Source organism: Mauremys reevesii, linkage group 1 (genome assembly GCF_016161935.1).
Source record: "Mauremys reevesii isolate NIE-2019 linkage group 1, ASM1616193v1, whole genome shotgun sequence".
NCBI classification, from domain to species: domain Eukaryota; kingdom Metazoa; phylum Chordata; order Testudines; family Geoemydidae; genus Mauremys; species Mauremys reevesii.
Window position 1 is genome coordinate 298,704,402 of NC_052623.1, and position 15,797 is coordinate 298,720,198.

The 15,797-nt window shown below is 44.4% G+C and overlaps 1 protein-coding gene across 1 annotated transcript in view; it reads left to right on the forward strand.

The window, feature by feature from the left end:
- WIF1 (WNT inhibitory factor 1) overlaps positions 1-15,797 on the forward strand; it is a 64,034-nt gene that overhangs the window by 27,819 nt on the left and 20,418 nt on the right. Inside the window, exon 3 of the mRNA XM_039520934.1 lies at positions 11,819-11,927. Within this exon, the coding sequence (XP_039376868.1) occupies positions 11,819-11,927 (109 nt within the window). The remainder of the gene's footprint in view (positions 1-11,818; positions 11,928-15,797) is intronic.

A 15,797-nucleotide genomic window follows, 5' to 3' on the forward strand; every position in this document is an offset into this window, starting at 1 on the left:
CCAGTGAGACAAAAGGGCTGCAAGCCATGTGAAGGCTTCCCCTGCCCATCCCTCAAATAAGGGCTTAGGGAGCACCATTAAAGTTCAGGGAGCATCTGCAGAGTTCAAAGAGCCCACTTAGGGATCATTTCAAAAGAGTGAACATTTCAAGTGTTACACTTATTCCTGTAGCATAGGAGTAGGTGCAGTTCTTCCTTCAGATCTCTGGTTCAGTGATAATCTATTATCTCAGGCCATGGAGGCCACTTTCCCCATTGCCTACAAATAAGGGAGGAAAACCCAGTAAGCTCGGGTTACATTCCCTGTCTCAGTCCTGAAAGATTCATTTCTCCTTCCTTACCCTCACCCCTCTGTAAATCTGAGAAATGGGAAGAAAAGTGAAAACACTACAGATTTTTACCACAGGGGTCACTCCACCACAGAGGAAATTTCTAAAAGCTCATTTTTTCTAGTAAAACAAGAGGCGCAGGGACCCTCCTCCTCCTTCTCTTCCTATTACAGTTCACCATAATACAAACCTTCCCAGTGTAAAGACTGTAAAAGGGATAAGAAGGGGCCCAAAAGTGCAGAGGGGTCCTCATATTCATCTTCCTAGGAGCAAGGGCAGGGTGTTAGGGTTGTTTTGGACTTGGGGCCAGAGCCCACAGAGGAGGCACCAGAGAACTCGTTTGTCTTTTGAAGAGGAGGAGTATTTTGAAGCCATTCTCAGGAGTACAGTGGACTCTGTAAAAGGAAACATGGGAGGAAGTGGGACAGAAGTGGAGCAAGTCCACCCACAAGTAAGTCTGTCCTGATTTATACTCCCCAAAAGTTCATGCAACCTTCATGTCAGGATAAAGAAATGGCAAATCTTCACTTAAAATAATACAAAAATGTGACGCCACCGTAGCAGCTTTTCATTCATCTGCTACCTCCTTGTCTTGGCTACAGTCATATGTCCATGGTCAGACTCCCACTGTGCCATTCAAGATCAGAAGATCCTCTGGACTGGGAGCCTTCTTTGAGAAGGAGCTCCTTATCAGTGTGTAGTGTGGGACATTTCTCTTACTGTAAATCACAGGTTGTTGGTGGAGTGGGCATTAAGGGAGGAGAAGGTCAAATGAGCTATAACTCTGTCACAACACCACCTCAGGCTGGGCCCCCGGGAAAGTCAATCCTCAGGAAAAGCAGGTACTGGTTACTACTACATATCCTATGGGGCAGGCTCTTCAGTGACTATAAACAGAGAAACCTCCTGGAGATAAAAATAAATGTAAAATAAAATAAATCTGAGGAGACTTTGTAACTCAAGAAGAAATATAGACCCCACATATTTTTGATCCTCCTAAGATTTATAGGAGGGATATCCATCTAGTTGATTGAATACGCCAAGTGTCATGAAAGAGAGAGAGAGAGGAGATGCAGGAGGTTTTCTTGTAGTATCCTTCAAGCAAGCATAACTTACAGGCTAATGATGTGGTTTCCCAAATATGGGGCAAGTGGCAGGAAATTTTGAAATGCTGGATCAATATTCCGTTTAAAAATAAAACTTAGGCAGAGAGATCCAGCCAGTCTTATGCCTTAGAATTAAATACAACTCCAAAACCAAAGTTATTGACATGCCCTTCTTCCTGAACCAGTTAAAATACCAGAGTATGAAGACTGCAATATATCATCTGCTTCACACTGGGTAAGGGATCTTCCAGGGAACAAGGCGGCTTAGGGACTCTGTTCCATCCTCTTGTTAGTGCCAAAGTGTTCCACAACAGAGGAGCACTCAGCCTGAAGTTCTTGAACAGATTCCTATGGAAGCCACAGTTCAGGATGGAAACCCAAATTCCACCATACCAGCAATTCCCACAAGGAAAATTTTAATTTGTCTATCTTCAGTTGATCTGAAGAACACCTGTCTACACATGGTAGGCACACCTATTTGAGGAGCCTCTGAAAGGAGGTAGTATAATTACACAGACCTCTATGTACTGTCTGCCAGTTTTGAAGGACTGCAAGTCCCATGATGCAGTGGAGGGCACCCTCTGGGACTGGAATGAGCTTCCTGGGTCAGAGACTGCTGCAGGGAGTGAGGGGCCTCATTTTGGGATGGAGAAGTAGCACATGATGGGCTCCATTTTGGTGAGGAGATGAGATCCTGGTCATGAATTGGAAGTGCTTTGTGGATTGTCTAAATTAAACCAGCTAAGCTGCTTCAAAAAAGCCAGAAGTTGCTGCTGAGAGACTGCTGGGGCTTTGACCAAGCAGGGAGCCAAGGAGGCTGTTGCTGAGCTTCATTGGAGCCAGGCCAGAGACTGTTTCTGTGCCCAGAACTGATTGAGGTGGGCCTACAATAAAGACAGTGTGAATAACTGCCACCTGTGTTGTTTGGAAAGTGCTTTCGGCAACAGGAGGATAGTGAAAGAGACTTTAAGGGATTTCTCTGAATCTGAGAAAGACAAAGTATTGGCTAACCAGGATGCAGAGCTACATCCTGGTTACAGCAGCTCCCATCTTCAGAGGGGTTGTACAGCTTGGAATGATCCCAAGTTAGAATTGCTTTGCCCCGTGTTGCCTTGGCCGGGCTGTTTTACTGGACCGACAGAGTGCTGTCCCCAACTTCAAGATCTTCAAGTGCACCCACACAAGCAAGCGTCTAGAACTCTGAAATTAAGAAGAGTGTAAACTCAGGGGAGGCGTAAATGGGGCCGGTGTAAATGCAAGTGGTTACATTTCATTTACTACTGTAAACTGCATTTATTTATTGATTTATTGAAGCACCCCCTGTTGATTTAAAGTGGCTGTGACATTTTAATTAATCTCAATCTGTTATATCATGTTCTACGAAATTGTTAAATAAAGGAGTGTTTAATCTAAGAGTATTCTGGTTGTATGTTGTTTATAAGTGGTACCTTTGAGTTAGCACCACTACATAAGGTATGGCTACACTTGCAGGTGTGCAGCGCTGGGAGTTACAGCTGTCTTCGTACAGCTGTGTAGGGAAAGCGCTGGTGTGTGGCCACACTCACAGCTACCAGCGCTGCAGTGTGGCCACATTTGCAGCGCAGTTGGGAGTGATGCATTATGGGCAGCTATCCCAGCATTCAAGTGGCAGCAACATGCTTTTCAAAAGAGGGGGGTGGGGTGGAGTGTGACAGGGAGCGGGGGAGAGAGAGAGAGTGGATTTTTGGAGCCGACACTGTGTATCAGCTCCCTGCCTTGCAAAATCAGAAAATTTCCCCGACCCCTTACTCTTAACTGCAAACAGCCTGCAGACCAGATAAGCAGCTGCTCCAACGGACTCCCTTTCTCCGCCCCACCCCCGCTGTTTCTCTCCTCAAGCAAACACTCACCCCCCTGCCTGCCTCATTCACAGCAAGGTAGTGGGTTATCTCAATTGATTGTTCACAGTCAGTTTCAGATTGATCACAGCAAACAGGAGCTGTGTTTGTTTTTTAGATAAGCAGCTCCCGGAGCCCCGAGTTCACAACAAAACAAAGAGAGGCATCATAGCAAAACAAAGAGAGTAATTTAGTTAAAAGCATTCTGGGATATCTCCTAATACCCTGGAGGCCAATAACAGCGCTGGTGTGTGGCCACACTTTACGAGCAGCGCTGCAGCACCAGCGCTGCAATCGTTATACCCCAAGCAGACCCAGGTGTACAGCCAGCGCTGCAGCCAGGGAGTTGCAGCGCTGGATGTGCCCTGCAGGTGTGGACAGTTACTAATTGCAGCGCTGGAAAGCCTCCACCAGCGCTGCAACTCTCAAGTGTAGCCATACCCATAGATTAGCTCAGGTTTACTCCTGGAGACTCCCAAGGCACACCAGTGAGTGTTTTCAGGGCCCAGCCAGGTGGAGGCACCGCCAAGATTAATTTCCTTTATAAGTAAAAGGACTAGAGCGGTGGATAGAGGATTCCCACCTATCCAACATCACAACTGGGATACTCAGGATCTCCTTTACTGTCAATTACATTAGGTGCTTGGGCACACAAGAGAGTGTTGCCTGCTCCCGAGTAACCCAGGAAGGAATGGGGGAGGAGAGCTGTACGTCGCTATGTGAACCTTCCATAGGGGTGTATCTTAGCTTCACATGCAAAAGACAGTGCTACCGATACGTTGCTTCACCTTTTGGACCACCTGCCTCTCTCTCCCTGGGGCAATAAAAGGTTAATCTCTGCTCTAAAACAACCTGCTTATCAGAACAGGATAAGACCCACAAAGCAGCCATCCCATGGCCCAGATTGTGTTCTGGAACAACCTGGATTTGTCTACACCACCAGGAGCCCATGCAGTCAATATTACCTCTCTGAGTCGTCTTAGAATATGTCTACACTGGCAGAGTTACAGCGCCGCTCAGACAGCGCTGAAGGGAAACCGCCGTTGTGTGTTCACACTATCAGCTGCCTGCGCAATAGCATGTTCACACTTACGGCACTTGCAGCGGTATTTGGAATGGTGCACTCTGGGCAGCTATCCCACAGAGCATCTCTTTCTCTTCTGCCACTAAGAGTTGTGCAAAGGCAAAGGGGGTCATGGGGCATCCTGCGTCCTGTCCCAGTGCCCCATGATGCATTGCTTTGCATCCCAGCAATCCCTGTGCTTCCATCTGCATTTGGCACCATCTTCCAATGGTTTGTGTACTGCATGCTCTGCTCTGCTTCTTTGGTCTTCAGGAATGGATCCCGTACCATTGATCAATATGCTGCTCACTCTCATTAATACATCACAAGTGGCAGTGGAGTTATTCCTTAAACTACAAAGGCACGAGCAGTCTGACATTGATCTTGCCACATATAGCAGCTACAACACGAGATTGCTTGTGGCATTCATGGAAGTGCTGACCACAGTGGAAGACTGCTTTTGGGCTCGGGAAACAAGCACTGAGTGGTGGGATCACATCGTCATGCACGTCTGGGATGACGAGCAGTGGCTGCAGAACTTTCGGAAGACGAAAGCCACATTCATGGGACTATGTGATGAGCTCGCCCCAGCCCTGCGGCATAAGGACACAAGAATGAGAGCTGCCCTGTTGTTGGAGAAGCATGTGGCAATTACACTGTGGAAGCTGGCTACTCCAGACTGCTACCGATCGGTCGCCAACCAGTTCAGAGTAGGAAAGTTGACTGTTGGACTCATGTTGACAGAAGTGTGCAGGGCCATTAATTGCATCCTGTTCTAAAAGACTGACTCTGGGCAATGTGTGTGGCATTGTGGATGGCTTTGCACAAATGGGCTTCCCTAACTGCAGAGGGGCGATAGATGGCACGCACATTCCAATTCTGGCACCAGACCACCTAGCCACCGAGTACATTAATCACAAGGGGTATTTCTCAATGGTTCTCCAGGCACTTGTGTATCACCGTGGTTGTTTCACAGACACTAACGCAGGCTGGTTCGGAAAGGTGCATGACGCACGCATCTTTCGGAATACTGGCCTGTGCAGGAAGCTGCAAGCAGGGACTTCCTTTCTGGTGCACCGTGTTCTCCTTTCGGTCCCTCTTCTTGCTGTCTCGCCACTCCTTCAATTCTTGTTTTTTGGCTGTGGAGTGCATCATGACATCATGCAGAAAGTCCTCTTTAGTTCTTCGTGGCCGCTTTCTAATTCTGTGCAGTCATTCAGCTGGCAATAACAAAGAGGGAGGCTGGACTCCTAAGGTCATATCTGTGAAGCCAAAATGCAACATTTTACAGAAGCAGTATTGTTTGCAACACACAGACCACTGATTCAGTCATTTAAAACACAGCCCCTATTCACATACCTCTCACTAACTGGCTGACCCCAGGCAAGCACACATGAGCTACAAGACCCCCAAAATGGTAAGTAACCGCAGGGGCAGGGGAAAGCAGTGTTCCAGAACTGTACTGTACACTGGGCACGTGGCTCTTGGGGAGAGCCAGCACTGTAGTGGGGGGCCTTATAATCATTCCTGTCCCCACATTTTCCACAGGCTGTGTTCATTATGGAAGATATCTTGTTGCTGAGGGTGAGCAGGGAATCAAGGGAGGGTCTTCTACAAAACTGAGGCTTCCGCCCTGTCCCTTATGTGGCTCGCCTGTGAGCAGCAATGGTCTCTCCCCCCATGACGACAGAGTGGCGCGGGAAAGTTACCCTTAATGGGACAAGAAACAAAGCAGCTCTGCCAATGAACCTGCGGCAGCGGATTGCCCAGAATCTCCATGAGAGTTTCATGGAGATCTCTGAGGCAGATTGCCATGAAGTGAGGGAGTCAATCAACACCCCATTCCGCCACCACGCTCAGACTAGGCATGTGGTGGTATGCACATCATACAGACACAAGCCTGCTTTCTGCAACCCTCCTGCCCCCAACAATTTGCTTCAGCGATTCCCAAACTCAGAGCCACTTACCAGGGGCCTCCTCTCCTGTTTGCGCTTCGCCAAGCTCAGACAGCTGTGACTGGCTAGCCTCCTCTGGGGTAGAGAAGAGCTCCTGGCTACATGCATCTCTGACCTCTGAGTCGTCCTCTGCCTCTGGATCCCCTCCCACTCCACATCCTCGTGCAAGATTTCCTCCTCCTGGCTTGGTCCACTCTCGACTGGCATGCAAGCCACCGAAGTATCCACCGTGGCCTTCACAGTGGAGGTGGGGTTGCCACCAAGTATTGCGTGCAGCTCTTTGTAGAACTGACAGCTCGTGGGCGCGGCACCGGAGCGGCGGTTTGCCTCCTACACCTCATGGTTGGTGTTCCGCAGCTCCTTCGTGTTGACCCTGCACTGCAGTGTGTCCCGGTCATGGCCCCTTTCTGTCATGCAATGTGAAATCTGTCCGTAGGTATCATAATTCCTACGGCTAGAGCACAGCTAGGACTGGATAGCCCCCTCTCCCCAAATGCTGATAAGGTCCAGCAGCTCGGCATTGCTCCAAGTGGGGGATTGCCTGGTGCGTGGAGTAGTCATGGTCACCTGGAAAGATATGCTGAGACCACTGCACACGTCACCGAGCAAACAGGAAGGGGACTTTCAAAATTCCCAAGGAATTTAAGGGGTAGGGCTCACAGTTGGTCACCTGAGGGCAAGGTAGTAGAGTTCAAACCGATGACTAGAGTGGCGAGAACAGGCATTGTGGGACACCTCCAAGAGGCCAATCACAGCACTGTAATTGACCAGGGTGTCTACACTGGCACCGTGGCGCTGTAGCACCAGTGCAGAAAGCTGTATGCCTCTCATCGGGGTGGTTTTTTTACAGCGCTGCAACTGCGTAGTTTCTGCACACTAAGTGGCCTGGCAGTGTGTACACCTCGGGAGTTACAATGCAGAAAGCTGCTTTACTGCGCAGAAACTTGCCACTGTAGCCAAGGCCTTAGATATCAACCTCCACAGAAGCCTGTCTCTCTCAGAGGACAGGGTTCAAAAGCCTTTGGCCATAAGAAACAGTGTCATTCATTTCCCAGTCATATCCATCAGGGCTCTGATGTCTCAGATCAGAACAGTTCTCTTGCACCAGCTCTCTGTTGTAAGTGACATTCCTTATGTTCTCTCTAGAAATTTCTTAATTTCTTTCCAAAATTTTCCAGGACACACCATCCTGGCCCTCCCTCATCCCATTGTCAAAGGGCATTCAGAGGGACATAGCATGTCAGAATCAGGTAGGCTTAGTGGGAAAAAAAATTGTGCCATCTCCAAGAGGAAAGAAGCTCATTCAGGGAACAATTTCATCTAAGGTTAATGGAAGAATGGACTGCTAACATAGTATCAATTGGATCAAGTCAGACCAATCAGATATGTTCTAAGAGCTATGACTCCAGCCCTGATCAGCCAAGATATACCAATCATGTGTTACAATACTTAGGCAGTAAATTTTATCAACAAGGAAGGAGGTACCAGATCCTCAGTTGTACTGTGAACATCTAGACTTCTCTCTTTCTGGTCAAAGAGGAGAAATATATATATTCTGTACTCCCAAGCACTGCACCAAGTGGAAATAAACATCACAGCAGCTGGTTAAGCAGGAAAATAATAGATCCACAATAGTGAAGTGTGCAGGCCAAGGTCTTCCAGCAGAGAGTCCGGCCCTTCACGTTATAGAGATGAAGTTGCATAGGCTTTGGCTACTCCAAGGGGAGTCTGGGAGCTAAGAAATCTGAGTTCCATTCCCAGCTGTGTCACAAACTCCTTCTTGAGACCTTGGGCAAATCATATAATCTCTGTGCCTCAGTTTCCCACCCATAAAATACTTCCCTACTTCTCAGGGCTGTTGTAAAGAGGAATTTATTACTATCTGAGGTGTTCAAATTATGGGGGTGGGGACAGATAACTAATTAAAAATACTGATAGGAGCCCATTGCTGGAGCTTGTATGTTGTGTAAAAGTACTTTTAAATAGATGGAGGTCTCCTCTGACATTTGAATCTTCAGTAGACAAATTAGTTAATTTTTCAGCGGTAGCATCTACTGTACATGTTTCTTCTCAGTTACTCTTCTTGGTAAAATGCTTCATTTCAGTAGTGTATGTAATTTTTCCTCAGTAAACCCACAAAATTAAAGCAAGCGCAATAAATCTTTGGATATGCACATACGGCTGTTTGAGCTCAATGAAGCTGACAGTAAGAGGGAGTGAGGTCAGCAGAAAATCATTGTGACAACTGGCCAGCAAAGTGCTGTATCCTTTTTTGTTTTTGAAGTAAGAATTCTTGCTTCAAAATCCTTTTACAATCATTTTTAAACACCAATTACCGGTAATTAAAATGGAGTGCAACACTAATTTTGCTAATGTTTGTCATTTACTGTGCAGTATATTTAAAAAATACTCTATCATTCTCAGAGATGTTAAAAGCCCTCTTTCCCTGTGCTACACTCAAGTGAAAACCTCAACTTGTGAGAACCTGAAAGGACTCCAGACTGACATTAGCAACTGTGATGTTTCAGAGCTTTTGAACAAGTGCACCATTTACAATTTGAGGAGACATATTTAGTACACAGGAGTGCCATTTGAGGCCAAGAGTGAAACACACAGAATCAATAAGGGTCCAGTGACATAACAGTTGGTGTTTGCCACACTTTTAACTTATGGAAGTTGTTGATTATACTTTCCTGACATCATAATCAAAAGGTGGTTGTTTGGTAATGGTGTGTTAGACAGGGCCACCCAGAGGATTCAGGGGGCCTGGGGTCCTCGGCGGCAGCGAGCCCCCGCTTCAGCAGCGGGGGGTCCTTCTGCTCCAGGACCCACTGCTGAAGTGCCCCAAAGACCCGCAGCAGGGGCCCCCCACTGCCGAATTGCCGCCGAAGACCCCGCTCTTCGGCGGCGGTTCCTGGGGCGGAAGGACCCCCCGCCACGGGTCTTCGGGGCACTTCGGCGGCGGGTCCCGGAGTGGAAGGACCCCCCGCCACCGAATTGCCGCCGAAGACCCGGAGCGGAAGAAGCTCCAGGGGCCTGGGCCCTGTGAGAGTTTTCCAGGGCCCCCGGAGCGAGTGAAGGACTCCGCTCCAGGGGCCCTGAAAAACTCTCGTGGGGGCCCCTGTGGGGCCTGGGGCAAATTGCCCCACTTGCCCCCCCCGGGCGGCCCTGGTGTTAGAGGAATAAGGATGCCTGTGCATTTGTTGCAGAAGTTGGAGGGATTTAGTGAACGCGGGAGGGGACTTCAGGGAGAGAAAGGACAGTCTCGTGGTAAGGCAATTGAATGGTGCCCTGAAGAATTGGATTCTGTCCCTCCCTCTGCCACAGTGGAACAGATTTTTCTAAACCTGAATCCAAAAAGGGACTAATTACATTGTCACACTCAGTCTGTCAGGTTAGCGCATTAACCACTGGACTCCAGGATATTCTGATGTGTGTCTCCTTCAATCTCTCCTAGTGAAATTGTTCCCTTTTAAATAATAATTGAATAATTAAATATTAATTGGACCAGAGAAAGAGTGAGTGATTGTATAGCACAGTGGTTAGGACACTCACTTGAGAGATGGCAGATCCCTACTCAAATCCCTTCTCATCATCAGGGAGAGGGGGGACTTGAAGTGGTGAGCTCCCACATCCCTTGTGAGTACCCTAACCTTCAGCCCAATGGTTATCAGGGAGTTCTTCCCCCCCATCCCCTCTCATTTTGTGTAGAGTTAGATGACCTTTAAGCACGCCTACCTGATTGGGTCCTGCAGGCAAGTTAGGCAGAAGAATGCCTATCTTCCTCCAGTTTGTGAATTGCACTGGGGCAATGTGTGGGAGAGGTGTCCAGATACCTGGAGGGAGGCAACAGTGTGTGTACCCAGATGCAGAAATGTAGGTGCCTAGGGAGCTCTTCTGGGAAAACTTGGGTGTTGAGGAAGAGTAGGCACCTACAGGCTTCATTGGCAGCCAAGCAGAAATTTTGTGAATCAGTGATGCCTAAAAAGGGTACTTAGGTCCCTAAGTATCTTTGTAGATCCCTGCCTAGGTACCTAAAGATGCAAACAGGTGCCTAGCTGGATATTCAAAAACATCTAAACAGGTTAGGTGTCTAATTACCAACAATTGGCCCAGAGTTCTTGTGTGGTGCTGGGATTTTCTGGGTGCCCAACGTGAGACACCTGGGGCAAGAGTTGCAGAATGGCTGAGCATTCACAGGTGCCACTGAAGTCAATGGAAGCTGTGCTTTGAACATGTAGAGCGCTATATCGTGTTATGTACTTTGAAAAATCAGGTCTTAGGCCTCACAAATTAGGCACCCAAAATTATTGGGCACTTTTGACACCTTTGCTTTAATCTCTCTGTGCCTCAGTTCGCTAGCTGCGAAATATTGATAATACCACTGCCTCTCACAGGAATGGCATATGAAGATAAATTCATTAATATTTAAAGCACTCACATACTGTGGTGAGGGCACCACTGAAACACCCAGGAGGAAATGACTAATTCTGGGTTCAGTGCAAGGCTTGAATGGTGTACTGTAAATAAGGGTTGGGGTCACACATTGAATGAGGAGGATATAAATAAATATTGAATGGCTGCCCATTCAGTGAATGAGGCTGGGGTGCTGTAGAGATAATAGCATGTGATCATATAATTAAAAACACCATCATAATGCGTATGCACAAGGGAGCGAATTAAGGTGGCATGGACAGTAGTGCAGAGCAGTGCTCCATCCATGCTAGCTCCTGCTGGGCACACCTGCCATCTATACTGTGGAGGCCAGTAGACTATGGTGTAAATCCAGCTTTGTGGGGGAATCCCCAGCTGTCCAGTTAGGGCATGTTTATGGCCTCTTTGTGCTGCCGTAGTGGAGCTAAGTGGCTATATCAGGACTTCAGTGAGAGTTTTACTTGAGAAAGGACTTCAAGAATTAGCCCATCGTTTGTACAGCACTTTGTGATCTCTTGGAATAAAAGGTGCTAGTTATGTAAAATGTGATTACCATGGCCAGGTCAACACCGTAAAGTTTTGTCAGCATTGCTATGAAATGTGTGTAAAAAACCCACCCCCAGCTGACATAGCTATGCCAGAAAAAGCACCAGTATAGCTGCAGTAACAACTTCTGTCAGCATATGCTCTGTGATCTAAACTAGGGGGCTCTGCCAATACAGATATACCACTGTAGCTATATCGGCTTAGCCCGCATAATGTAGGTTACTCCCCCTAGGATATTTATTCACTTTCTTTCAAAGTGCAGCACAAGGAAGCATGCAACTTTCCTTGCAATTAGGCTGCCTCAAGCTTAAAGGTCTGTCACATGTCAACATTCAACAGGACAAATGTTCATCTGAAAATTATGTTTAAACAAAGACACATTAAAAAAAAGAAAAATAGATGGTGTGAAAGTTGAAAGTGTACTATTGTTCCACTTTGGACTATATGCTGAATAGTTGCTCCAGTGACTGCAATTAACAAACATTTACTTTCAATTCATTTTGTTGTAGGCTGAGTACTTTTATGAGTTCCTGTCCTTGCGCTCACTGGATAAAGGCATAATGGCTGATCCAACCATAAATATCCCCCTGCTTGGAACAGTTCCTCACAAAGCATCAGGTTTGTGTTGTTCATGTTATAAATATAATGTTTCTGGAAAAAATACATTCTAAAGTAGTTAAAAGGGTAAATACCTCCCATAAATTGCACTGTAAATTTTAGCATCAAGGAAATGTTTGTTATAATGCTGAACACTTGTTCCATGTAAATAATATGAAATCACTTTACCTTACTCTATTACTAAAAATCTAATGAACAGCCCCTTTTAGTTATTTTTCTTCTTTGAGCCAACTCTTGTTACTCTTATTCATGGAAGTAAGCCAGCAGGAGTTGGTCCAAAGTTTGATGCCTAAAATTCATTTATATGAAGCATTACTGCAGTTCAGAATTTATACAAAGCCATTATTATTTTGTTTTAGTTGATAACAGCTGGGTAATAGTAGTAGTAGTTAAATAATTGTCAATGGTTAAAGTATGTGGACATTATAAGGGCATATCAGAACTAATTTTACTGCAGTTTACTTCATATAGTCATTTAGATATGTGCAAAGTGAGTGTAAGGTAGGCAAAAACATTAAGACAGACTGACTTTGTTTTTCAGAATTTTTCATGATTATCAAAATTGAGCAGAATTTTTGTTTTTTAATTTTCAAAAATGATTTTAAATTTTGGTTTTGTTTAATTCACTAAAGGACTAAGATGACCAATTAAAAGTTATACAGTAGCAAAAACAAAAGTCAGGCAAATGGGAAAGTGGAGGAGAAAAAAGGGATTTTCCCCTTTTTTCAACTTAGTCACTTTGTGGAATTTTTGTAAAAAGAAAGAAAATATTAAAATTGTAAAAAATGTTTTTAATTTGCCTATTTTCATAATGAAAGGCAATAAAGGAAACATTTTGATGGCATTGTCAATTCAATATTAATAAAAAAATCATTTAAATTTTAAGATTGGAAAAGTGCATTTTTTGATCAATTCTTTTAGACTGAAAATATTCACCAGCTTTAGTGGTAAATTAGGTTCATTGTGTCTGTGCAGAGGTACATGGAACAAACATGATATTCCAAAGTTCTTGTAGGATGAGGTGCATCTTAAAACACCAGCAAAACTGGAAGAGCCTTCCAGTAAGTGGGCAGTGTGATTGAGATAAGTCAGCCTATCATCCTATAGTTGACTTACTTCACTTGCTTACTGCAGTGCTGTTAAATTGTATTAAGTTAATATTTCTTTGCTAACCCCAATCTAACCTCTTTTTCTGATCTACAGACCAAAGAGATTATGCCTTTTCCCCCCTATCTCCAGCAAGTATATGCCAGATTTGACCACTTATAGTCAGATTCTGATATCCTTACTCATGCTGAGTAGTACCTCTCCCAATGATAGTACCGTTGAAATCAATAGGAATACTTTTAGAATAAGGTATTGCTCACACTATGTCTTCACTGCAAAAAATAACTGTGTTTTTAAATTGAGATTGCTGTCCTGAGGTTAGCTATCTCAACGTAAAATCCTAGTGGAGGCTGGCACTGAAAGTTCTTACCTTGATGTAGCTAGTTCCATCCACCCATGGTGGCTTGTCTACACAAAAAAGTTGTGCTGTTTAACTATACTGGTATAGTTAAAGCCTTACAGTCCTCCTAATGTGGACATAGTTTTGCCAGTATAGTTAATTCAAGCTAAACTGATGTAAGCACCTTCATACTGGTATAACTGCATCCACACTAAAAAAAAATCACAACCCTCACCAACATAGCTACAGTAGTACAAAAACGGTGGCTAGATCATGCCACAATCTTGCCCACAATAATCTCCTTTACAGCCCTATTAATTGAAGTTACTATTAGGCAACTAACATAATTGGACCATACATCAGTGATGGTCTAAAAACTGTTCAGGGACCTCTGAATGCTCTGAAAGATTAGCCCAAAATCTATATTTCAGTGTATGGAAAAGGCAGAGCCTGAAGAAACAAATACGGGAAACATATAAAGTAGTGCTTTCGAATAAACCAATTCCTTTCTGGGGAAGGAGAAAGAGAAACTAAACAAAATCATTAATGCACATTTAAAAAAATATTTTTAAAACTGACAACACTCATGGGTAATTTAAGATTTTACTTCTGAATAAAACACAGCTTTTTCTTGGTTAAAACAACATTATTATAACTGGGGGTAATAAACTCCCAAAATTTAACTTGTAATATGAATTGAGTGTGGAAAGGCTCATTTATAATAAGGGATGGTTAAAAACAGTCTTAACTACAAGAGAAAAGAATTGTGCAGCATGAGTGAGAAGTTTTTACACCACACATACACCGTGTGTGTGTGTGTGTGTGTGTGAGTGAGAGAGAGAGAGAGAGAGAGAGAAAGGAAAAATCAGATGAAATTAAATTGCAAGTGTTAATCTGCATACTCTTCCAGAGGACCAGTAGGAAAACTTAAATAGACCTATGATGTAGAAGAGATCTGTAATGTAATTAAACAGATACCTGTAGGTAAGTCACCAGGCCCTGATGAAGTCTCATCTGAATAGTGTAAAGCTTTAGTAAAGGGTTGGTGCTCAAGCCTGTCAATTTATTTAAGTTTCCTAGAATCTTTTCAGACTCCAGATTCTACATGAGAAGCCCATCTTTTATTGATTTTGAAGCCCAACAGAGATAAAATTGATTGTGCCTCTTATAGACCTATTTTTCTATTAAACATTGATGTCAAAATATTAACCAAAGTGCTTGTTAGTAGGCTTGATTCTCTGCTGCCACAACTGAGACCAGACAGAGTTTAACTGAGGCCACTAACTAAGAAATATAGTGTGTTCTGGGAGTGATCCATTTGGCCCAGTCCTTGACGCATGTAAGGCCTTTAATTAGGTAGAGTAGAATAGCTTTAAGAAGAGTGATGGATAGTGTATAGATGCTTTTCTGATGGCCAGTCCTTCCTGTTCTCCCTCCCGGGCACAGGCTGAGCTCCTACTCTCCAAACAGTTTAGCAGCAGGAATTGTCCCTCCCAACTCATTCTTGGTTTAGGAGCTAAGGCTCAGATTCTCAAAGGTATTTAGGCACGTAACTCCCATTGACTCCCACAATACCTTTGAGGATCTGGGACTAAGTAGCTGCCTGTTTAAAGGAGCAGAACTTTTGACATCTCCCATCAGCAGAGTGCACTAAGCAGAGCGGAGAAAGGGAGAAGGGATTGGGTAAGAGGAGAAAAATCTCAGAAGAAGGTGGGAAAGAAATGGGGAAAGTGGAGAGGGAGGGCCCCATCCTGGCAGGGGTATAGTAAGAAATGGAGCCAAAAGATTGTGAGAGAGAATGGCCTGAGGGTTTGTGGCAGGACATAAGGCACACACTGAAGTTTACATAGGGCAGCAAAATGCTTTTGACTGGTTCTGGCTATTTTTTGTAGTATATGTTTAGAATATTTACAGTTAATCTTCAATTTATAGTATTTTGAAAACGATAGTAGTGTTGAAGTGATGTCATGTTGACAGCAATATGGCCTTTCCATGGCATCTAGAACTTAAGATAAATAACTTATATCAGCATGTGCTATGTATGGAGTGAGCTATATTGAAAACTATATTTTGATGAACAGCAGAGTGTTGTAATCTACTGTACTATAATGACTGCAGTATAATCACTTGAAAAACAAAGATTACACTCGAGTTTAACACACATGTAAGTAAAGAAACTGATATAAAAAGTAGCAAAATAAGCATAAGTGCTGTCATGTTCTTATTAAACATTAAGGTAATTTTTGATTTGTATGTATCTGTGACATGCATTTTTGTATGGCCTTAATTTGTGTCTGTTGTGTGTCTTGTGAATTACTTCTACAAATCTGGTGCAAATTAGGTGTCACTGAATCAGTCTTCTGTAGATGTGTGTATCAACAATGAAATTATTAAAAAACAAATTAATAATATTTTTAAAGTAA